General features: G+C 35.8%; 1 protein-coding gene across 1 annotated transcript in view; it reads left to right on the top strand.

Moving 5' to 3' along the window:
* The window catches only part of LOC107656601 (rho GTPase-activating protein 7-like), a 141,321-nt gene that overhangs the window by 16,856 nt on the left and 100,052 nt on the right, over positions 1–24,413 (top strand). Inside the window, exons 3-4 of the mRNA XM_016444500.1 lie at positions 9,801–9,950; positions 10,890–11,030. Coding sequence (XP_016299986.1) covers positions 9,801–9,950; positions 10,890–11,030 — 291 coding nt within the window. The remainder of the gene's footprint in view (positions 1–9,800; positions 9,951–10,889; positions 11,031–24,413) is intronic.

Consider the following 24,413-nt stretch of genomic DNA (forward strand, 5'->3'; position numbering starts at 1 on the left):
AGAGGTGTGTGTGTGTGTGTGTGTGTGTGTGTGTGTGTGTGTGTGTGTGTGTGTGTGTGTGTGTGTCATTCATTTTCCATTCACAAACCATCAGCGTTAGACTTGTTCTGCATGTACAACAAGCTGCATGTTCGGTTCCTTTGAGCTGTGTTTTAAACTCTATGAAAGAGGTCAAACTACTGCTAGAGGCCTCTGTGTACACAGAGCATCTGATGCCCCTTGGTCCCCACTCTAGTTCCTGTGCCTTTTATCTTTCATTGCTGCAAATCCCAATAAATGATTCAAGTGGGAACTCAAAACCAGGCCAAGAGTTCAAAACTCTCTTCTGTTAAGAAAAGCTTTATATCAGTGCCAACCACCAAACAAGATTAGAAATGTGTGCATGCAACTTTCAAAACAGATATGTGTCTTAATGCAGGAGTAACATGTCTAAAGGAAGAACTTGAAGTGCGATTTAGTCATCAGACTGTAGTGCTCCCTTTTCATATTTGACCTGGGCAGATGCTCTTCATCCACCTTTTTCAGTATGTGAAAGGTGGAACTCATCTCACCACATTTTGTGTTTAATCTTACTGGAGTGTGTGTGGGCATGAATGTGTTGCGGAGAGATTTGAATAAAGTTAAATAAAGTCTCCAGTATGATGCTAACAAAACAGCACCATGTTATTAACATAGATTTTAGACTTTGAATCATTTACTTAACTACTTTTTATTCAGCAAGGATGCATTGGATACAAGAGTGAAGACTTTTATGCTGTTACAACATTTCTATTTTAAATAAATATATATGTTATGTTCTTTTGAAATATAAATTCTTCAAATAATCCTGAAAAACATGCATTGTGGTTTCCACCAAAATACTGAGAAGCACAACATTCAACATTCAACATTGATAATAATAATAAGACATATTTCTTGATCACCAAATCAGCATATTAGAATGATTTCTGAAGGATGATGTGACACTGAAGAAATAGCTGCTAAACAAATAATTTTCTAAAAAAATTTCAATTTAATTTCAAAATATCTTAAAATAAAAAAGTAATTATTTGAGATTGTAATAATATATCAGTATTATTGATCATGTAAATGCAGCCTTTTTTTTAAAGATTTATTTTGGCATTTTTGGCTTTATTATGGTTGGATAGATCAGAGCTGACAGGAAGCGAAGTGCGGTATCGGGAAAGGTCCTCGAGTCGGGATTCGAACTCGGGACGCCTGTAGTGCTGTATGTCGGCGCACTGCCTATAAGGCTATCAGTGCCAACATTCAGTGAGTTGACTTTTAAAAAATAGTGAATATGGTAATTATTCAGATATATTGATGTACCATGGTAAAATCATACAGAATATTGTAATATTATCATGGTATATGTCCAGACAATCCTGGATTAAATTGATTATTAAATATTTAAACAAATGTAGTTCTGATTTAGCAAAATGGTTAAATTAAGGAGGGATAATCACATATTTGCAACAACTTTATTTTTTTTCGGTAGCTGTTGAGTCCGGTGCGCTGAAGTGTGGTAAGGATTCCTCAGTGTGTCCTTGAACAAACCAGCTCTCTGACTGACCTTATTCAATCATATCCAACACAATAATTAGGAAGGGAATTCTGAAACTTTTCTCTATGCCTTGCCATAATGCACCCAGTCTCTGTCCCACTTAAACATGGACATCTGTTGCAGTCACATGACGCAGTAATGTCATGTTCAAGACTTGGGCCAAATACCAGAATACTTCAGATACTGAAGTAAATGAGTTTACCAAAGGAATGCTGAAGCTTATGCCATTTCCTGAAAATCTGTGATGAGGTTATGTATGCAAACACCATACATTTGGACTTTTCTTCAGTGTGTTAAGCCTCCTGATACTTTGTTTTCTAATAAAAAGGAAAGATATAGTTTCAAATATATGGCTGTGTATAACTTACTGCATCTTTGCAGAGACATTTTTAGGTGGTTGATCATAGGTGAAGTTGCTATACTGTGAGCTAACTTAAGCCAAGTACAGTAATCATGTATTTTTGAAAGTACATGAGTCATACTAAATGAGCCGTCAGGTACTGCTGTATGAGACAGTGTGTGAAAGTAAACATTGTATGCAGACATTCTGAGTATTTTCTATAATTTGCCACACCAAAACAAGGTACCTGGCAAATTTGCCTACTGTTTTAAATAAATGCTGTTCTTCTGAATTTTCTGTTCATCAAAGAGTAATGAAAAAAATAATGTGTTTGACAGTTTCCACAAAAAAAAAAAAACAGTTTTCAACATTGATAATGAAATTTATCAATGAACAGAGATCATTAGAATGATTTCTGAAGGATCGTTTGACAGTGAAGACTGGAGAAATGCCTGCTGTCACTAATAGATCACATTAATAGATTATATTTTTTAAAATATATTAAAATAGAAAACAATTATTTTTAGTGCTGTCAAACAATTAATCGTGATTAATCGCATCCAAAATAACATTTTTTGTTTACATAATATATGTATCTGTATTGTGTATATTTATTATATGAATACACACACATACAGTATATATTTTGAAAAATGTACATGTATATACATTTATATATTTATATTCTTATATTTTATATTATATAAAATATATTTAATATATAAACGTAGCATATTTTTCTTAAATATATACATGCATGTGTTTGTATTTATATATACATAATAAATATATACAATACACACACATATATTCTGTAAACAAAAACTTTTATTTTGGATGTGATTAATCGCGATTAATCATTTGACAGGTCTAGTTATTTTAAATTGGAATAATATTTCTGTTTTGGTGTATTTTCTTAAATAAATGCAGCCTTGCTGGGCATAACAGACTTCTTTCAAAAACTTTAAAAAGTGGAACATTAAAACTTATACATCTACTCTCTTAAATATCCTAAAGGATATGCATTTACTTGTGAGGCAGAACTCAAACTGGCCAAATACAGTTCCCCTAATGCATAGTGTCAAAATTATTTCATTACAATAAGAGTCAAGGCCTGAAATTGTGCTATAGCATCTTTCAGAAGTTTTATCGTGTGTCCAGTTTTATTTCAGCTCTCTCTGCTCTAAGCCTGTCTTGCTAGAGAAGGATTATGCAGTATAGTTGGCCGCTGACAGCTTCCATTTTATATTAGTGGCTAACCAGCGATGTGTCACTCTGCAGGACACACTCATTTCAGATGTTGAGGTCTTAAGGAAAGATCTCTGGGTCACTGAGGACACACTGATTAGGTCATAAGCACATTCCCCAGAGATCTCTGGGAAAGAGGAAAAAAGCAGGAAGATTCTGGGAGATCTCACAGTGTGGGAATTCTGTCATCTCAAAACAGGAAGAAGCCTGTAGGAATGTGACCCCTAGAAGACACTAAAAGAGACTGAAACGGGGATAATTTAGATTGTTTCATACCTGCTAAAATGCAGTTGATACCTCTTTTTTTTGGTGTATTCCTCCATTTGAGGGTTTGGTGGACAGATGTCACTTTTATCAGAGATGGAACAATGCATCACATGAGAGTGAAAACAGTGGGCTCTGTGTGTGTATGTGTTGTGTTTATGAGCATTTCAGAATGAGTGTGTGTCATGGAAAAGCTTAGGCAACTAGCTTTCGCCACACATGCACACACACACACACACACACACACAGGGTTCTGGCTCACCTCGGCAAATCCAACAGCAAAGGACTGATGCTGACAGGCTAATTCTGTGCTAAATGGAAAATAAATGGTGAGGCAGTCACAAGACGTTAGTAATAATAGAGAGAGAACACACACAAAACTCACACATACATCTTTTGATTTCTTTCTGCCCCTCTGGCCTTCTTAGCTCTGTTTTACAGCATATGCAGAAAGCAGTGTAATGTTTATTTCAGCACCCATATTTTAACAGTTTACTGTTTTCACAATGGCCATCCAAAGAGAGTAAAGATTTGGCACTTAAACAAAAGTTATTTTGAAAATCTGTCAGTCGATTTATTAATACTATCAGCGCTGCATTGTTTGAAAGAAGATGTCATTTTTGGCTCCACTTATTTCGCAAACAGTGACAGTTGTGAAACCACCACTATAGTATTTTTTAATAATTCTCAATAGCCAACTGTCAATAAAAAGTTTTTTGGAAGAAAATACGGTATACAGCAATGCAGAAATCACATTATTTTCTAAACAGAGCTGCAGCATTTTTTAAGCGGCAGAAACACTTTTTCCTGGTTGTTTATTATTATTATTATTATTTATCGTAGCACTTTATTTTGAGGTGTCCTTGTTACACGTTACATGTACGCACTATTGTACTTACTATTACTACATTTGTTAACATCCTCTGCCAGTTCCATGATGGGATGACTGCTCGGGTGTATGGTGAGCGTGATTTGACCAAGCACAACATGTTCCTGGATCAACATCCTTGTTGATCCTGGAACATCATTCCAATCAACCAATGAGAATTGAGAGACAACTTTTCAGGAAATGTAAGTTTTAGGCTTACAATCAGGATTAGGTGCTTCTACACCCTTGTTAATCAGCTATCATTTCCCTTTGATTTTAGGAATAAATTATGGGTAAGGTTAAGTTTAGGGGTAGGGTTTGGGTTAAGTCTGTATTTTTGGACAGTAATGTTGATCCGGGATCAACAAAAGATGATGATCCAGGAACATGTCTTACTTGGCAAAACTTACTTGGGTGAGGCAGGGGTGTGTGCTAGCACCAGTGCTCTTTAACATCTTCCTCCTGTGTGTCACCAAGCTTCTCCACAACGAGATTGAAAATAGCAGTAGCATAGCAGTAGACTTCAGACTAGACGACAACCTCTTTAATATTAGGAGGCTACACGCAACCAAAAAACTCTTTAGAGAGCGGGTCCTGGAGCTGCAGTATGCAGATGACTGTGCTTTTGTGGCCCATACTCCAGAGGATCTTCAAACTGTCCTCGCTGTGGCGGTTAGGGCATACAGCAGGATTGGGCTCACTGTCAACACCACCAAGACAGAAGTGATTTGCCAATGGAATACCAATGTCCCACCCACACTACCTGCCTTCACTGTTGGGGATGAACAGCTGTCAGTAGTGCCATCTTTTAAATATCTGGAGAGTATTCTCGCTGAGGACTGTGGCATCGACAGCGAAATCCAGAGCCGCATTAAACAGTCATCAGTTGCCTTTGGGAAACTTCGGCATAGAGTCTTTCACAACAAGAATCTTCATCCCTCCACAAAAGTCGCCGTATACCAAGCGGTCTGTGTCACCACCCTGCTCTATAGCTGTGAAGCTTGGGTAACCTACAGCCGTCACATCAGGTCCCTACTATACAAATCCCATTTTTATCACCAAACTACTATGTTAGAGAAAGAAAAAGAATATGAGAGAGATGGTTGTCAAGGCCAAATGATTATAAAGAGTAAAGCAAAAGTCTTTACGAGAAAAGAACTTAAGCAAAGGAAAAAGTATATCACAGTAAATAAAGAAAGAGAGAGACATAAGAAGAAAACGGCTGTACAAAGACTGAACCGGCTGAAATCCAAATAGTGAGAATAAACTCAATGACCGGTATACCAACCAACATAAGTAATTTTCTTTTACTCGTAATGTTTCTTTTTCTTTTAATGTTTTCTTTTAATTAAAGAATAGCACTTTTGAAATTTTACATGAGATAAAGGCTCTTGTCATATCAGCTGTTTTATTTTATTGCTGGTTGCCATATGTTGAGCTTTAATGACTAGCCAAATTATACTCACTTTATTTCTGTAATGCCCTCTATTATCAGATTTGTACTAATAAATGAATCATGGATGATGGTGAAGAGCCCATTTCTGCACTGGCTTTAGAACCTGAAAACAAACTGTTCCTGATCCTGGGTGAACTGTTCCTTTTTATTAAAGCATTTTGACATCATTTTATGATTTTTGGGTCTGTCAGGTTTGTTGCATGTATAAACCTGCCAATGGCATAGCAATAAGATACCAAAAAGCAGCAATGAAAATCACTGAGTAAAGTGTCTCTATGTAACTGACTTGGTTTCACATTTTATATTGAAGCTTATTAAAGCACAAGCAGATGCACAGTCAAAATGTCAAGGAAAGGTCACTGTAGTGAGAAGTGCGCTGTATGAATGTCGAATGTGTTGTGTGTATGTGTGTGTATATGCTTTGATGTCCTTGTGGCTATGAACTGTCTCAAAATGTCCTTGAACAACTGGAATAACCTTACAAAAAAGGCCTTGGAGACAGAAAATGGTGCATAATGACATAAAATGTGTAAATTCCTTTCTAAAATGTCACAAGATCTGCCTTTGCCATTAATGGGAGCTATTTGGCCAACTGGATTTAATTTTCTGGGTTTTTTTAACAATAAAAGTTATAGTAAATATGGTATGTAGTAATTTTTTTTATTATATATTTTTTTTACAGTAGCTAGACTTAGAATGGCATAAAAAGAGTTATATCAGAACACATTTACCTGCTCATTTTGAATTGTGGGTGCTTGTCACTTTTTGTGGAATTTTTGCCTCGAGTCTCCCTTCATTTCTGACCCTTTATATACAAGCTTACATTTGTGAATGTGAGATTTGTGTAGAATGTCCATAGCTGTAGTGTCTTACTAAAAGCACACCACCTGAGGTCAGTGTAACACCTGATATCACACACAAGACAGCAAGGAAGCGAGACAGATTTTTTCTTCTTCTAAAATGCCTTGGGAAAAATAAAAATTCAAGCAAATAAGATATAATATTTTGTCATTAGTTAGAGTAGTGCTATGAACGCACTGTGGATATTAAAGCTCAGATAATTTGGTTTTGGAAGTACTAAATCAATGATGTTTGAGTTCAGATTGCGATCTCTCACTTTAGATCGCAAACTCTGGTATCTTGGCAAACATGAGCATAGTTTGTAACTTGGTTGATATCTCTTCCAAAACTCTAGCTCGGACATGTGCCGCAACGGCTTGGGCCACCAGCTGGGGTGGTTTTCTCATGAGCTCACTTAAGCAAAAGTCTCCATTTGCTCTCCATTTAATCTCATTAGTTTCAAGGAGAAACCATTTGATTTTAAAGACATCTTACAATTACAATCATAATTGTTCTTTGCTGAGTGCATTTATACTGTGTATTTTAATAGTTAAATTGTAACTTCAGAATTTCAAACTTTATGTAGCAAAAAAGTGTGAATGTTTGTATTTACAGTATGTATGAATTTGTGTATTTAGTTAGTTAGTTAGTGATATAAACCTTAATTAAACCTGTTTATTTTTTTCCCCTAAGTTATGACTTTGAAGTTTCAGACTTTATATAGCAAAAAAGCTTGTATTTACAGTAGTTAGTATATATATATTTTTTTTTTTTTTTTTTTTACTGTAGTATATAGCAAAAAATAATTATTATTCCTGTATTTATTTGTTTGTTTGTTGTTAACTAAACTAAAAACATTATTTTAAATAACATAACTAAAATAAAATACAATATAAAAATTTTAAACTTTTTTCAGCTGGTTGCCAATACAACATTTCTAAGGAATTGTAAATTTGAGGTACTAAAATTCATAAAACTAAATAAACTAAAACTAAAACTTGATAAAAAAAAATATGCAGACATTAAAATAATAATAGTAAGAAGAAGAAGAAATAAAACTAATAAAAATGACAAAAAATATATATAATTTACAAATTATTAAAAAAAAATCTTTATTTATATTTATTAAATATTTTCCACGACAACTTCCGAATTTCAAACTTTAGTTAGTTAGTTTTGCTGATATAAAGATTCCAAGAATTTATCATTTACATTTTATAGTGTATTTCCAGGAATAGATAAGAGATGACAAATAGTGTGTAACTCTTTGACTGTGCTATGTTGATGTGAAGCAGATTCTATTTTGTCTGACTCTGCTGACCAAAATCAGTCCAAAACAAACAGTATTAGACAAAGTGGTCTAAATTAGCACAGTATACACATTCAAAGCTGAATGAGGAAGCTGATTATATACATGTTTATAGGCACCTTTGTGTTTTTGCAAGACTTGTGAATATGTCAGAGTGAATGTGTTTCTCTAGTCCTGTTGTCAGCTGATGTGTCATGAGGGGCATGATTGTGTGTTCTTCAGATTGAGAGGGGGAAAAAACTTTACATGTGAAAGCACAGTGTGTTTTAGCTTGTTTTGTATCAAAACAATGCTGTGCATGGATTTTAGATTCAAGGAAGTTGAAAAAAAGTGAAGAAAAAAAGTGAAACACAACACACATACTGTACACGCACATCCTTTGGGATGATGTGCTAAATTTGTCAACACCTGCATCAGTCACACCTAATCAGTAGAACTAAATGGCCTTGTCACTGTAATGAATTTGTCTGTATGTAAATGGCAGCCAAAATCTCTTTACAGTATGACAGTTTTTGAATTAAAGTTAAAACTAAAACTTATTTACTTACCTTCATGTCAACCTGCTTTCAGTGTAGCACAAAAGGACATTTTGAATCAAATATTCATGCTTTTCTAATCAATGACTGATCAATCCTGGCGTGATGCAAATATGCAAATTTGAAATAGATTTTCAGTGAATACAGATTAAAAATTAATTCAGTTGTTTATGAAAAGCTATGCATGGTTTAAGAATACTTTGTTTCCTGTAGTACAAACATATTAGATCATGTACAGTACTTGTGCTCTTTTTTTATGTTGATTTAGGAGCCAGACAGTACCAAGTTGCGTGAACTTGTGTTAATGAAAGAAGTCTACCAGCTAATCCTGATGACGTGTGCTCTATATTGAAATACTAGAACAAAAACAAACTCTTAAAAACCTTCAAGTTGTCTGGAGGTAAAATGTGTGTTTTGGACAATGGATCGTATGTTTGTTAGCTCATTACTAGCAAAGTGTCTCTCTTTCTCTCGCTGTGTGCTCTGTGACAGACAAGCGTATATTAAGGGTAAATACCAGTAAAAGCTATGCAAACCCTTTACACACTGCACTGCTTTGTGTGGGGCTGTTTGCACAGGCCTGGTTCAGACACGGGGCAAGTGCCAGCATCATTCCTCTCTGCTTGAGTAGCATTACAACTTCTGTCTTCTACTCTCTCTCTCTCTGTAGTCCTGTGCTAATACTTTAATAACTCTGCCAGTGTAAAATATGGTGTCCATGCCAAAAATGTGTGTGTGTGTGTTTGTGTGTGTGTGTGTGTGTGTGTGTGTGTGTGTGTGTGTGTGTGTGTGTGTGTGCTTGTTTATGCTACATTGTGGGGACCAAATTTTCCCACAAGGATAGTAAAACCTGAAAAATATTGACAATGTGGGGACCAGCCTGTGGTCCCGAAAATATTGTTTGGTCAGTATAAAATTAATAGAAGTCTATGGAAAATCCCCACAATTCACAGAAACGTGTCTGTGTGTGTTGGGGGGGAATTTAAATTTAAATTTAGTTACATTTATTTTTAGCAAGATTTAGGCCCTTGGACCTTGGCCATTCAAAAATATTTTGTTTCCTATTGCCAAAAGAAAGTCTTACAGGTTTGGAAATGACACAAGTAAATAATGACATAATTTCTATTTTAGGTTAACTATTCCTTTAATAGCATTATCCACCAGTAAGGGTAAAAAAAGATTAGATTAAATCTACTGAAGTGTTGCCTCAGCTTGTATGGAAAAGTCCCGTCTTCATCCGAGTCGCCGCCTGGTCTGCTGTGACATATGTTTAAAGAATTGTCATCGGGAGCGATCAGATTAATGTCAGTGTTGGTTTTAAGATTACATTTCTCGAATAAAATCTGATTATACAAAACTGTTTTTCTCATTTCAGAGCTCACGGGAGGAGAGGGAAAAGGAAAGGTCACGTTTGGACTCAATGGTTCTGTTAATAATGAAGTTGGATCAGCTGGACAAAGAGATTGAGAATGCTCTAAGCTCCTCCCTTAATGGCACTCCCAATTTAAAGAGGCGGATCATCTCGGTGAGTGCATGGCCACCATTCAGAAGATTTCATGCAAGTTATACACGAATCTCATCTTGGGTCACACTTTATTTTAAGCTCCAATTCTAACTATTAACAAACCATTAACTATGACTTTTGCCTTCACAAACTCCTAATTTGCTGCCTATTAATAGTTAGTAGGTAGTTGTTAAGTTTAGGTATTGGGTAGGATTAGGGATGTAGAATATGGTCATGGAGAATAAGTACTAATAAACAGCCAATATGTTAATAATAGGCAAGCAACTAGTTGTTAATATTAATTGAGATTTTTCTAATTGAGTTAATTCTAGTGAGAATTGGTCCCTACACTAAAGTGTTGTCAAGTCTTGTGATGATACAATGAAATAATGGTCAACAACTGCTTAAGACCTTCAGTACCACCACTAACTCTATATAGAATTATTTAGTAGTTGACTGATATATCACCAAGGCTGAAATACAGGCCAGTATTTGGTATTTTTTTATGATTATCGGCATTGAGCGATATGTCGAAAGTTGGACTTTTATTTTGACAGACTGACAATGCCAGCATCTGAGCGTTTAGTAGTAAAAACTTAAAAAGTTAAAGAGTTTAGTGAAAAAAAGTAAACATTCAGCAAATACACATTTTTAAAATTTAAACCAGTCTTTGAATATCTAATGAACATTTATTTTCACATACCTTAAAAACTTTGTTGAATCCAGCAATTATATCTTCTAATGTGGGCATTTATAGACTGCATAAAAAAATCAGTTTATTTTTACAGATTAATTTTTTTTTAGCAATTTCAAATCATTTTGTTTTCAATATATATTCACTTTCAAATTATTTATAATTTAGTGAATGTTATGTCAAATAAACATACATTTCATTTCAGCAATTGTTAAGTATGTGTTTTTGCATTTAAAGTAGGACAATGTTACTCTTTTCCTAAACAGGAAGTTGATTTAGAAATGCTGGATTCAGCAGGAAGTCTTTCAGCCTCATCGCAGTCTCTAAATGCCCCACTTTATCGCTCTTCGTCATCGCTGTCATCATCAGGACCCTCTGGAACATCTGGGGCTAGACCAAAAAACGAGGTTAGTTAACCAAAACCTGGAATGACCTGTTGTGGAACAATTTATCAAATCAAACACAAATAACTTATACAAGGCTTGCAGTTTCCAGTCACCTGAGCAGGTCAGCTATTCACTGATGTCAAGAGCACCTTTACATACCATTCATACATTCCCATGGCTCTGGAATTGGTTAAACCCGGTGTCAATCATCTCTTAAGTGTCTCTTAAGTGTCCAACATTTACACATGCTTTTCTGTATGCTGAATGACAGTAAACAGTAAATTAGAGTGTGCTGTGGTTCCAGCAGCCACTTTAAAGTGTACTGAGGAAAGATTCTCTCTCTCATCTTGTCTCTCATCATTTTCTTTCTCTCTGAGTGGCTAAAGCTGCTGGAACATGATAATAACAGCTTTTACTGTCTGCCAACTTCCACCAGCTAAAACACACTGAGAAACATCCCTTACAATCTTCCCATCGTGCACATGTCTGGATGTCTGTGAATGCAAGTGAGATTGTATGTGAGTTTGCGTTCTGAGTTGAGCGTAAGAATCTTCTGTTTGATTACCCATTACATGCTTGTTGTTTGCACATGGCAAACAACACTTAAAGTGTCAGTGAGAGTCAGGAAAAGATGGAGAGAATGTTTTCATTTCTGTATGTGTGAACAAAGTTTTAAAAGGTCTGTTTGGGAGGAGAAACAAATGAGTAAAGGCAGATCTGAGTAAGTGAATGTGAGGAAGGATATAAAAGATGGTGTTGTTTATCAATGTCAAAGTCAATATTCTTCCAGTTGATCAGTCAATGACATCAAAAACCTTTGAATAGCACTTTTGAACAAAAATTATATTGGATATATAAATTGAAATAATGTGCCTGAAGACATTAATCTTATTATATATGTTATTTAAATGCTGTTTAATTTATGTGTCTGATGATATTCATCTTTAATTGTAATGTTTAATCTGTTTAATTTTATATAAAAATACACACACACACACACATACACATACACACACATACATACATATATATATACTGAACAAAATTATAAACGCAACACTTTTGTTTTTGCCCCCATTTTTCATGAGCTGAACTGGGTGGCTGGTCTCAGACGAGCTTGGAGGTGAAGATGCAGGATGTGGAGGTCCTGGGCTGGTGTGGTTACACGCGGTCTGCGCTTGTGAGGCCAGTTGGATGTACTGCCAAATTCTCTGAAACGCCTTTTTTGTACAGTGTATATCATGGTTTCCACAAAAAAAAATTAACCAGCACAACTGTTTTCAACATTGATAATAATTACAAATGTCTTGAGCACCAAATCAGCATTCAACTTTGCCATCAAGGGAAAAGAAAAGAAAAGAAAAGAAAAGAAAAGAAAAGAAAAAAGCAAAGAAAAGAAAAGAAAAGGAAAGGAAAATGAAAGGGAATAGGAAAGGGGAAAAGACAAGGAAAAGGCAATGGCAAATGTAAAGAAATGGAAGGAAAGGGAAATGTAAAAGGACAGGAAAATGAAGGTGAAAATGGAAAGAAAAAGCATTAAAAAATATCTTAAAGTAGGAAACAAGTTATTTTTAATTGCAAACATTTTCACAATATATTACTGTTTATGAATCTAATCTGGACTCAAATTTCTGCCTTATCTCAATATGATCCCTTTTGCTTCATCTTTCAGTCTGTAGTCATCTTGACTGAGGTAATGTTAAAATGAAGCAAGTTGCTCGTTGAATGGCTGTATCCATTTAATCTTGATTAATGGGTCAACATAGCAGAGTGCTCAGACACAGGTCAAGGAGATGAGCGATGAGAAATGGAGTCAGAAAGAAGATAATTAAACACTATAATGAAAGGCACATGGAATGCAAGCTTACACGTTTGAGCAAGTACCCGCAGACATCATATATAGTGTGGAACACGTGTCGCAAAGTACGCATAAAGCCATTCCTGTTTACAAGAGAGACTACTGTTTACCCTGACACTTATTCAATATCTGCAACCATGAAGTGTGTGTGTGCACATTTGTAAGCTTCTACTCACACCTTTCTGTTTGTTCGTTCCTGCCATTCCTCACTGGATTGCATAAGTGTACCTGGTAAACACATGAAAGATTAGGCCTTTTGATACACACACAAGCTAACTAGCACATACGCAGAATTTGCACGCAAGCCTCTTTGCTCTTGCTAAGGTATGTTAAACACTAATGGAGTGCTGCAAGGCCACGGCTACCCTTCATTGCTAATGTATGTTTTTAAGAGCCACAGTAGCAGTGACAGTGAATGCCCAGAATGAAGTTTATTGAGGCGCCACTGTATGTCCATACCAGAAAGCAATGTTATGCTGGTAACGTCTGTGTACATGCTCATAGTCTCCATGACCAGAAAGTTAAATAAACAGATGCTGAGAGAAAGGACTAGAAGCTGTGTCAGTCATGAAATCATGAGGACTCATAAAGGCCTGTTTGAAAATGCATTAGTCACCTTCTAGCTCATGGCCTTTGCATGGTCTGAAATTAACTGTGTGTCTCTGTGTGTGTGTGTGTGTGTGTGTGTGTGTGTGTGTGTGTGTGTGTGTACTTGTTTATGCTATGCGCACACGAGAGAGAGCGAGAGAGAGAGAGAGAGAGAGAGAGAGAGAGAGAGAGAGAGAGAGAGAGAGAATTGAATTTCAACACACCTTTATTACAATTATTTTTTTAAACACATTACACAATCAACCCCTACATTGCACAAAACTCAAAATACAAAACCCAAAACAAATTAACAACATACAAAGATTAAAAAATGGCAAACTCCAAATCCTCATCAATAACTTCACACAGAGCCCTTTTATAACACCAAATCGCTTCAAAAAGCATAAGATCTCCCATAGCCTTATAATACCGGAAATCAATCGAAATTCTAGATTTCACAAGGTTAAAAAACACAATTTGTAAATTACTACTTAAATTGTTCAAAAGTTATGGGTTAGATATTTATTTATTTAAACTCATATTTAGGATTTAGAAATGAGTACATTAAGGATGCATCAAGTGGCAATACATTTATAATACTACAAAAGATTTCTATTTCTTTTGGTTTTCTATACATCAGAGAATCGTGAAAAATATCATGGTTTTCACAAAAGTATTAAGTAGCACAACTGTTTTCAACACTGATGATGATAATAATAATAATAATAATAATAATAATAATAATGTTTCTTGAGCACCAAATCAGCATATTAGAATAATTTCTGAGTATAAGACACTTTTCAAAAATAACAGCAGCAACAACAAAAAGTATGATTTAAAGAAATTATACACATTTCAGCATATTTTCTCAACCTAAAATATTTCAGTATTTTTGAGTGTTTTTTTTATCCGTTTTCACTACAAACAGCATTCATTTTTACCTCTGAATTGAATATTTTCCCATCTTAAATAATTCAAAACTCTTATGTTACCACCTTCCCTAAGTGTTTTATGAATAACTGACCTCCATTCCTCTTAATGGAGCTGAAATAAAAGTTATTTTTTCCTCCCTCTCTCTCTCTCTCTCTCTCTCTCTCAAATTCAAATTCAAATTCAAATTCAAATTCAAATTCAAAAATTGCTTTATTGGCATGGCTGTAAATGATACAATATTGCCAAAGCTTAGTATACATGTACAAAAAGATACAGAATAATAATATAATAACTATAATAATAAGTAAATGAACATCACAGTAATATAACGGAATATTATAACATCTTAGAAGTATTAAACTGTAACAAATTATAACATGTGAACATTTGATACCACAGTCTTTAACTGACATAGAAACACACATAAATACTTCGGATCACTGTGGTGGACAGTAGGGTAACACACTGAGGTCAGACACAACACACATTCACCTGCTGCCTCTCTCTCTCTCTCTCTCACACACACACACACACACACACACACACACACTCACACACACATTCACCTGCTGTCTCTCAGGCTGTGGCACATCCACATGTATCTCGCAGCCAGTGCTGCTGTTTGTCCCTCTCCTAATACTATCTTTATTTGTTCTGTTTCACTAATCACTGACTGTAAAGTTCTTTATTAAGTTGGTGAATTTGTTGAAGTAGAGGTTTCTTATTCTCTCTCTCTGCTCTCAGTTTAATTCAATTCAATATGTGCTTTATTGGCATGACAATTGTTACAATGTATTGCCAAAGCAAAGTGTTTACACAATCACTCACTCACTCACGTATTTCAATTTGGATAGATTTTTTGATGGCATAAAAGGCCTTTCTTGCTTTCTCTTTCAGTTCATTCACAGCCAAATTTAGCTTGCCGGTTGCATTTATCTTCAGCCCGAGGTATGTGTAGTTTGTGGCATTTTCAATTTTGGTCACACCAAGGGTGAAAATACTGACAAACAGCAAAACTGTGGAGTAGGCTAATTTTTCCCAGTTTAAAAGTGGCTTTGGTGAGAATGAGTGAGAGAATGGGTGTCAAAAAAAGATAGATTTTTTGAGAAGGATGTGGAAAATGTAACCTCTTTTTGTCCTTAAGCAGGAAATCGCTGTTTTCCGAAGTGTTCAAGGTCAGGCATGCTGTATCAGGCACTCTTACAGCCCAAAACAAGGGCTTTATCTTGCTCTGTGTGTCAGAGAAAATAGGGGAAAAAATCAGACATGACACATATGATATCATTGATTTTACACATCACAATGACCCATTCTGAGGTTCTGGTTATGTAAGAGGATTGAAAAGAACGAGATAGTTGTGTTTAGGGGACACTGGCAGTCATGGAGAACATCTAAGCCGCCTTATGAATATGCTTTCCCACCCTTCAGATTAATTTCAATGGTATCTACAATGAGTATTTAGAGCAGTCATTGGTTCATTCATTCATCTCAATTCATCAGTCTGAATATAAGGGAAAACATTTAGTACATCTTACACATTTGGTTGTGTTGACTATATTACAGTCTTTGTTTTTCTCCTCACATGATCCAGAACCCTGAATGTTTCAGCCAACTTTCATCTCATAACTCAAGCTTGTCAGGAGCATAAGACGTTTTGTGTATTTGGCTAGCATTGTGATGTTGACAGTTCATTGGCCCAGCATGGGCAGAACTCAATATATTTGTCTGAGGCCCCTGAGGTCTCAGCATAAGAAATCTATCTTTCTTAAGGGGTTTTCATCTGTCGGAACTGATATCATATTTGTATATCAAACAGAGGATGGCAGCCAAAGTGAAGTACAGTCATTTGTTGTCTATAAATTTAAAGGTGCGGAATGGCAGGAGATGGAAAGATGTGCGTGACAGGGTACCCCATTTGTGAAAGCATCGATAACTATAAATCATGATGTAAATATGCAAACATGCACAGACAGGGGAGAGGAAACAGGTGTTATGTACAGTACACACCCACAAGCTTATGTATTAAATATAATGAATGTAATTTCAAGAAAATTTGAACATAAATATCACATAATGCTGTACTTTGATGTATTCATGTATAGAAGCCCATTTCTATATTTAATAGGTATGGTGTTATATTTCATAATATAATCATATTTAATAGTTAGATTTTATGTTTTACATGTTGCAGCTTTATTTCTTGTAATTTTGACTTTCCTCAACTGCAACTTTATATTTCACAATGTGACTTTCATTTGTTATTGCAAACTTAGCACAGTTTGTGGGGTTGATCTCTTCTGAAACTTACTTATATAGAGTCTTTTACTAAAGAGAAAAATGTATAAATCCTCGATCATCTTTGATTGTTAGCATTCAGACAGCATTGGTCTTGCTTTTGTGTCACTTTCTCGGACCACTGTGCCCAGCAGGGTAATTACCGCCCTCCTCGTGTGCCTCTGCATGGCACTCTAATCCTGCTCCATAGGTTAGCCTCATTTCTTGTTTTCCCAAAGTGCCGTCTGCTTAATTCAGCATCTTCCATTGTTATTGGAGCCTGGATTATACTGGATTACAGGGATTAGCATCCTGACTCTCTTTCTCTAATCCATGGAGTCAATTAGGGCCGGAAAAAAGGGGAAAATACCAGCTATTGTGAGGTTAGTGACATTTGGAGGGAATGTTCTAAGGCTGATGATACACGGGGCAACTTTTTTGAACAACGTTGTTTGGGCACTTTCACACTGAGAATGGGTAACAAATTTATATCTAATACTTAAGATCAGTCATGGGCCCTGTGTCTCACCTGGTTGCCCATTGACAGCAACATTGCTCAAAAAGTTGTCCCGTGTATCATCAGCCTAAGAGTACGATGCTCTACAGAAATGAGATGTAGTTCCTGATCTTGTATTCAACCCACAACCTTTCTAGCCTGTAGGAAATTAGACTGAACTTTCAAGTCACAAGAATGGTGTACCTAATTGACCCGACACCACTTTTACAGTACACTCTTAAAATAAAGGTACTTTATTGGTATAAGTTTGTCCCTGAAGAACCGTAAACATCCATGGAAACTTTCCACTGTGCAAAAGGTTCTTTATAGTGGAAAAGTTCTTCACACTGAGAAAAATAATGAAAGGTTCTTTTTTTTAAATGGTTCTTCTATGGCACCGTTGCATTTTTTAATAGTGTACAAACTGTTCCAAACCTATGAATAATAGTGCTTTGAAAACCTCTATTGAGTAACTATGGCAAGACAAAACTCCTTAAAATACTAGTAGCCTAGGATCAGTCATGGTCCTTGTTATGTCCTTCATAAGTAGAATTAGTACGCAGTGTAATTGTTTATCCTGTCCACTGTTGTACTTTTACTTCCTTTAGGTCCCTAGCCATCATATTGTTCAGACCATACCACATGCGGGAAAGATAGATACATGTGTTTTACAGTAGCATAATAAGATTATTTTTATTTCACAAAATGGTAAGGAAAGAAACACCAGAATATTTTTCGAAGGACACTTATGGGTGAGAACAATTGTATTGGTTTTCTGAGTTCTGTACGTTCAAATTCTCATTAAAGTGATAGGATAATTTCTGTATGCAGCTGGCTGTTAGCTTGGATTGGAGCTACGTTTTGAGTGATCACTGAGTCAGGAATACAGTTCACGCTATGTAACATGCCCTGAGGGACTATTTACATCACTTCCTGCCAAAATGGTTCACATAGAACATATGGAAGTTATTATGGGGTAAAGAAGGGGGTGTTCTCAATAAGGAGGAGGAAAAAGGAGAGAGGTCGTATTTTTCCCACGTTTCTCAGTGCACGTGCTGGAATGTCTTCATTAGTTATGGAAAAAGTTTGAGGTTCGTGGGGTATAGATAGCATCTGTGTGTCTACACACTCTACAAACGGCATGTATATATGTTCAGAAAAAATAAAAAAAATAAATAAGGTCCCTTCCGAGACCTGAGGCAAAAAGAACTTGGTTTGTGTGTACGTGAATATATATAAGTGTATTTGTGTGTAAAGAATATGTATATAAGTATCCTTATCATTACATTTATGTGTGAGTGTGTGTATGTGTGTCATCGAGACACTCACACTCACACACCTTACCCACTCAGACTTTGGGTGGGCCAATCTGACCCCTACCAGCTGCACATTCTTAACCAGACTAGGGGGCTGGTAAACTCTGCAGTTCAACCTGCTCAACTTGCACACACACACACACACATTCGCACACAACTACTTATCTTTTTTTTTCTTCAAAACTTCAATAGTTTTATAAGCTGAATCTTTAAGGCAATGTAGCGATGTAGAATTAGATTTAATCATTTTCTCACTGATGTTATATTAGGGTGTTGTGGGGTGGTTGCTAGGGCATTGCTGGGGTGTCAAAAGTCAAAAGAGCCCAAGTCAGATGCTATGATATTACTTTTAAATTTAATTACTGCCATAGTCTGGTTGCTTAGAAAAACAATAGCTCACTTCTCTAAAAGCCACACAATGTCTGTAGCACAACCAGTGTGGTGACTTACTTGCCAAAATGTAAAACGTAGGGATATGTGGTTTTAAAAAAAATCCTAACCCCAAGTATGAGCAAAGTTGTAACAAACTCCACAAATTACAATTAAAAAAAAAAACAACAATAAATATTCCAGACCAGAATTTTGCCACACACACCCCAGTAAAAACAGTTGTTTGGGGGCATTGTATCACTGTTTATCAGCCAATTTTCACGGTTTAAAAAGTTCATTATATAACAATGTAAATTAAAAGTTTTATTTTAAAGTATGTATTAAATCATTATGTTTTAATTTAGCGTGCTTTAAAGAAGTACACTTGTTTTGATGTGCTGAACATACTAAAGTACTTGATTGTAATTTTAACTGTAGTTTGGTTTAACCTGTGGAACTGTTGTCTGATTTGATAAGCACAACCTATTTGTTTGCTGGAGTTTTAATTAATGAAAATGTGTTTGACTTCAGATATTCCCAGTATAACTTGTTAACTTGTGGTGAATGTTTACCTTCAGTGTATATCCATGTAATTCTGCCCTGCCAACTGGTTAAATGTGTTTAACTGCTTGGTGTTTATCCCATCTCTCTCTCTCTCTCGCTCTCTCTCTCTCACACACACACAGAGTAAATTAATACTTGAGTGGTCTACTTCGTTGTTTTTTCTGTTGGACACCTGATACGACCTCTGATCCCTAATGCCGTGACAACCTGTGCCCAGGGACCTTACAGGCCAAAAAATGTGACCCAATCCTGCCCCATAACGACTGGGGACACACACTTGCACACACAATTGCATACTTAAACACACACATACAAAAAAAAAAAAAGACTCTCACTCTCATGACTGAAATGTAACATATGACATGTGCTTGGGTGGTCCAGTGCTGCCAGGCAAGTGTGATGGACCCTGTAAAAATACTACATTATAAACAATTTCTTCCAAACACAATTTTCAATTTCAAGACAGTGAAATGTTATCCTTTGGTTCGAATTTTGTCTATGGTGTGATGATAGAGTGTTGTGGATGGTTGTTGTGGTGTTGCTATATGGTTGCTAAAGTATTCTAAATGTGTGTGTGTGTGTGTGTGTATGTGTGTGTGTGTGTTTAAGTGATTGCTAAGACATCGCTCAGTGGATGTTCACTGGTTGCTTACTGCCATCTGACTGCTTATTTTAGAAATGGCTTGAGTTTCTTCTTCAATGTACATCTATGGGAATTTTCGTCTTGCAGACAAAATCATTTGTTCGATCACTTATGAAAGTAAGAGTACACCTGCTAGGTGGCTGTTTGCTCGTTGTTTACTGCTAGCTGGCTGCTTTAGAAATGGCTAAGTCTTTTTTTTTTTTTTTTTTTTCTTGCAGACGAAAATTATTTTTTCAATTATGGAAGTACTGTGCTTACTGCTAGCAAAGTGCTTACTGCTAGCTGGCTGCTTACTTTAGAAATGGTTTGAGTTTCTTCAATATATAAATCTGGGAATTTTCATCTTGCAGACGAAAATCATTTGTTCAATTACTTATGAAAGTAATAGTGCACTTCTCAACAGGCCACATGATTTGATGTATCATTAAAGTCTGTAACACCAATGCAATTTAATATTTTTATAATATAAAATAATGATTTTTAAATGTGTAATATAATTAATATAACATAAATAAACAATGTAATAACAATTATATATTTAAAATTTCATTTTCAATTGTATTTCCATATGCAGATTTTAGATCAATTAATAATTTCAGTAAACCCTTGACCAGCAGTATGAGTGATAGTAATAGTGACGCTTGCCTGTTTTGCTTTTCATTACGTTATTTATTCATTTGATCTCATTGTCCTATTTTTCTGCCACCTCATTCCCTGCTTCCTCTCCATCTTTTATTCTGTTGTTCTGAGCTCATTTTAACCCTCTTCCCACTCGTATGAGGGTGGTGGGTGGTGTGTTTGGGATAGCACATGATAACAGTGCTCGGACTCAAATATAGTTATTCTGAGTATGCCAGAAGCTCTCCGAAGTATTAATAGCATTTCACTGTCGGTGGCCTTCAGTTGTTTCTGTGAATTTGAGAAAACAACAGGCCTACACATAGAGGAATGTAGAATGTGGTGGTCACAGTCACGCTATGATAATATGGCTAACGCTCTACTGCATCATGTTTCATATAGTCTTTGCAGACTCCTAATTTCACATTATGGTTGCGAAACCTGAGTCGATGGGTTGTGGAGTTTTTAATGCACGTTGAGGTATATTTTGCACAATACTGTACAGTCCTGTTGGTGTTGGCATGCATGTGTATGTATGAGTGTTTGTGGGTGATTTATTGCTGATAGCTTGCAGTGTGCCAGTATAGGACTTTTTTGCTGTTAGCTAACTCTCTAAGTTCATTATTTAGCCGCATATCTGAGAACCATCATTGTTGTTGGGGAGTTTTTATTGATTTCTTTTTACTGATTATGTATGTTTAACTGTGTGTGTGGTTCAGATAAACCATATTCAGGTATGTGTGAGTAATGTGTGTATTGGTGTCTGTGTGTTCCCTAGACAGATTGGGTGCAAGACAATGCTTTATCCAGATTTTAGTGGCAGCACCATCAACAAGGAGAGGAATGCAATGGGTGGATTTGTCTTTAGTTATGGAGAAACAGTACTGTTGTTTAGAATATCTTAGGAGAGGAAAAGTCTTCAGTCTAACCAGCGAATTTCAGAAATTAGCTATATTAAAGGTGAAACTTGCTTCACAACCGTTAAAAAATACATTCTATATAGTATGAAAGTGTGTAGTATGAATTAAATCCAGATTTGTCATGTTGTCACTGTCATGTGACCTACAGCGTCACTTCACTGCCATTCAAAAATCCTCTACCGTGGCATTATGGGATAGTAAGTGTCCAATTGATGCACAGTTTTTAGGTACTTTTCACATACTGTTTTACAAATACGATGAATTCTGACGTACTACTCATCTCAAATTTTTAAGCTCACATTTTCACTGTTTTTCACATACTTTTTATTGAATTTTTTGCAATTCCATTTGATGCCTCTAGAGGCACATAAACCACACACTTCACCTTTTAAACGTTTTCTGGTCATTAATGCCAAGAATCCTTTTAGAATGTTTCCATATCTCTGTACACTGATGCACACACTATGCTATGAGAATAATAGAGACATTTTCAATACTAACACAAAAACAAAGTGTTTTTAAAATGTCTGAGGTACACTGTGTCCATTAAGATCACAATCATGCAGTTATCTTGCTAAACACACATGCACACTACTCCTTAGATAAGCCACTCGTACCCCTTGCATACATGAAGATAATTCCCAGCATGCATCTGGCTTCATGTAAGGAGGATGGGTGGATGCAGGGATGAGGGTACGTTAACAAAAGAGGAAGAATGTGGAAACAAAGAATGAGGTAGATAAAATAAGAGAATGTGATAACAGAGGGCAATAAAGGAATTGGGGAGAGAGGTAGAACATGAAAAAAACATGGAAGATAAAGATAGATAAAGAAGAAGAATATGCTCTGATGTTTTGAAGAGAAAGCCACATTCTTCATATAACAGGATGCATCACTCTTTCGAGGCAGATGATGGAGGTGTTTCTGTCAGTATGATCGTTTCCAGGGATTTTGGGATTACACAAGGTCAAAGATCAGCGGACAGAGCAGAAGTTCTGTGGATGAAGGTCACCCGGAGACGGAGACCCCGACATTCCTTCGGATCCACATAAATTCCTGTTTGGCCTGACTAAAAAAAAGTCAACACATGAGAATAATGAACAATAATGAACAACTAACAAAGGAACAGATATTAATAGCCAATGCTCTGTTTGAGGAAAAAGAGTCATTGTAAATTAGAGGCCCTGTTAAATCAAATTTAGAGTTTCATGGCTTTTTGTCCATGCATTTTAGCTTTGAGGTCATCTATATCCTAGCAAACTTTTTTATTTTTTACTATTACGCTAATATATTATTTAGCTTTGAACTAGCTTGTATGTTTATATTTTCAGTTTTGGTTTTAATTTTAGTTTGAGTAATTTTAAGTTGCTTTTTTAAGTGCTTTTGTCAATTTCATGTTTTATTTTAGTTTTAGTATTTCATCTTAAACTTAAACCAATTTCAGTTAGTTTTAATTTTTTCATCTAATATTTATATTTAATTTTAACTTTGCTTTTTTATTAAATAAAACAATATTAATAGTTTTAGTAGCAATAACAACACTGTAGTGCATACCATTAGCATTATTTTATTTTATTTTATTTTTAGATTTATATTTGGTGTTTTTATGCCTTTATTTAGATAGGACAGTAAGTGGATGGGAAGCGTTGTGGGAGAGAGAGGGGGATAGGATCGGCAAATGTCCGCGATCTGAGACTCGAACTCGGGACGCCCAAATTGCAATGGCGCTACACGTTGGTGCGCTGCCCGCGAGGTTATCAGCACCAACCACCATTAGCATTTTTAACATATAACGGCTAGACATTTTAAATCTGCAGTGACTTTCACAGGAAAACTCATTAAAAGTGTTGATGACTCATCCTGCAATATGCATATTTTTATCCAATCAAATGCTCTCAACAATGAGAATGTCCTGCCCCATAATACTGCCTACAACTGACAGTAGCAAATCATGCTTCACTGTTATGACATAGCTAAAGCCTTTTGGAAAACCCCTTCAATATGTCCCTCCAAAACTTCCTGTTTGAACACAGGAAGTCTTTACAAAGGTATTTAACCAAATCACAATTGTGCTAAATTTGAAAACCATAAAAATACCTTTGCCAAGCAAAAGTATTAATCATTTTTCCAGGCACAATTCTGTGGCTACAATAATCACTTACACACACTTTTTTTGTGGGGGTGGGGTTTCAGTTGTGTGTTTTCCACTAAGACCTGCCGACATGGTAAAAATATGCAGCAGGGTTCTTTTTGTCTCATACTCCCCTAATCCTTGTTGAAAAATTGAAAAATAAACTTTTAGCAGAGTTATCAGTAAATACACACATGATCTAACAAATTATGGATAATCACATTCAGTCAGATGACGATAGAATAGACTATCAGCCATTTTAGAGGGTACATAAGCATGTGTGTGTGTGTGTGTGTGTGTGTGTGTGTGGTGGGGTATCTTGTTCGTAAGGAGGAGGGTGTTTTCAAGGTTGCAGAGGCTACACAAATGGTCTTATTTCTTAGCCAGCTGCACTTGGTGGGCATGAGCACACATACACAAACACACACAGTGTTTTACTCAGAGGGACAGGTGGTAGGCTAGTTTATATTGGATTGGTTTGAAATGTAAACTATGTTTATAGAGTTACATTGTGAAACTGTTTTATTGGTTCCCCTCTGGATCCTGAAAGTGAAATATTAACTCATAAAGCGTTATCAAAATTCCATTTCAGGAATTTCAAATATAAGCTGACCTTCAGACGTGATAAAATGTATTTTAGGCATTTTACATATATATATATATATATATATATACAGTGGGTACGGAAAGTATT

This window comes from Sinocyclocheilus anshuiensis, unplaced genomic scaffold, assembly GCF_001515605.1.
Source record: "Sinocyclocheilus anshuiensis isolate Anshui unplaced genomic scaffold, SAMN03320099.WGS_v1.1 scaffold85, whole genome shotgun sequence".
NCBI classification, from domain to species: Eukaryota; Metazoa; Chordata; class Actinopteri; order Cypriniformes; family Cyprinidae; genus Sinocyclocheilus; species Sinocyclocheilus anshuiensis.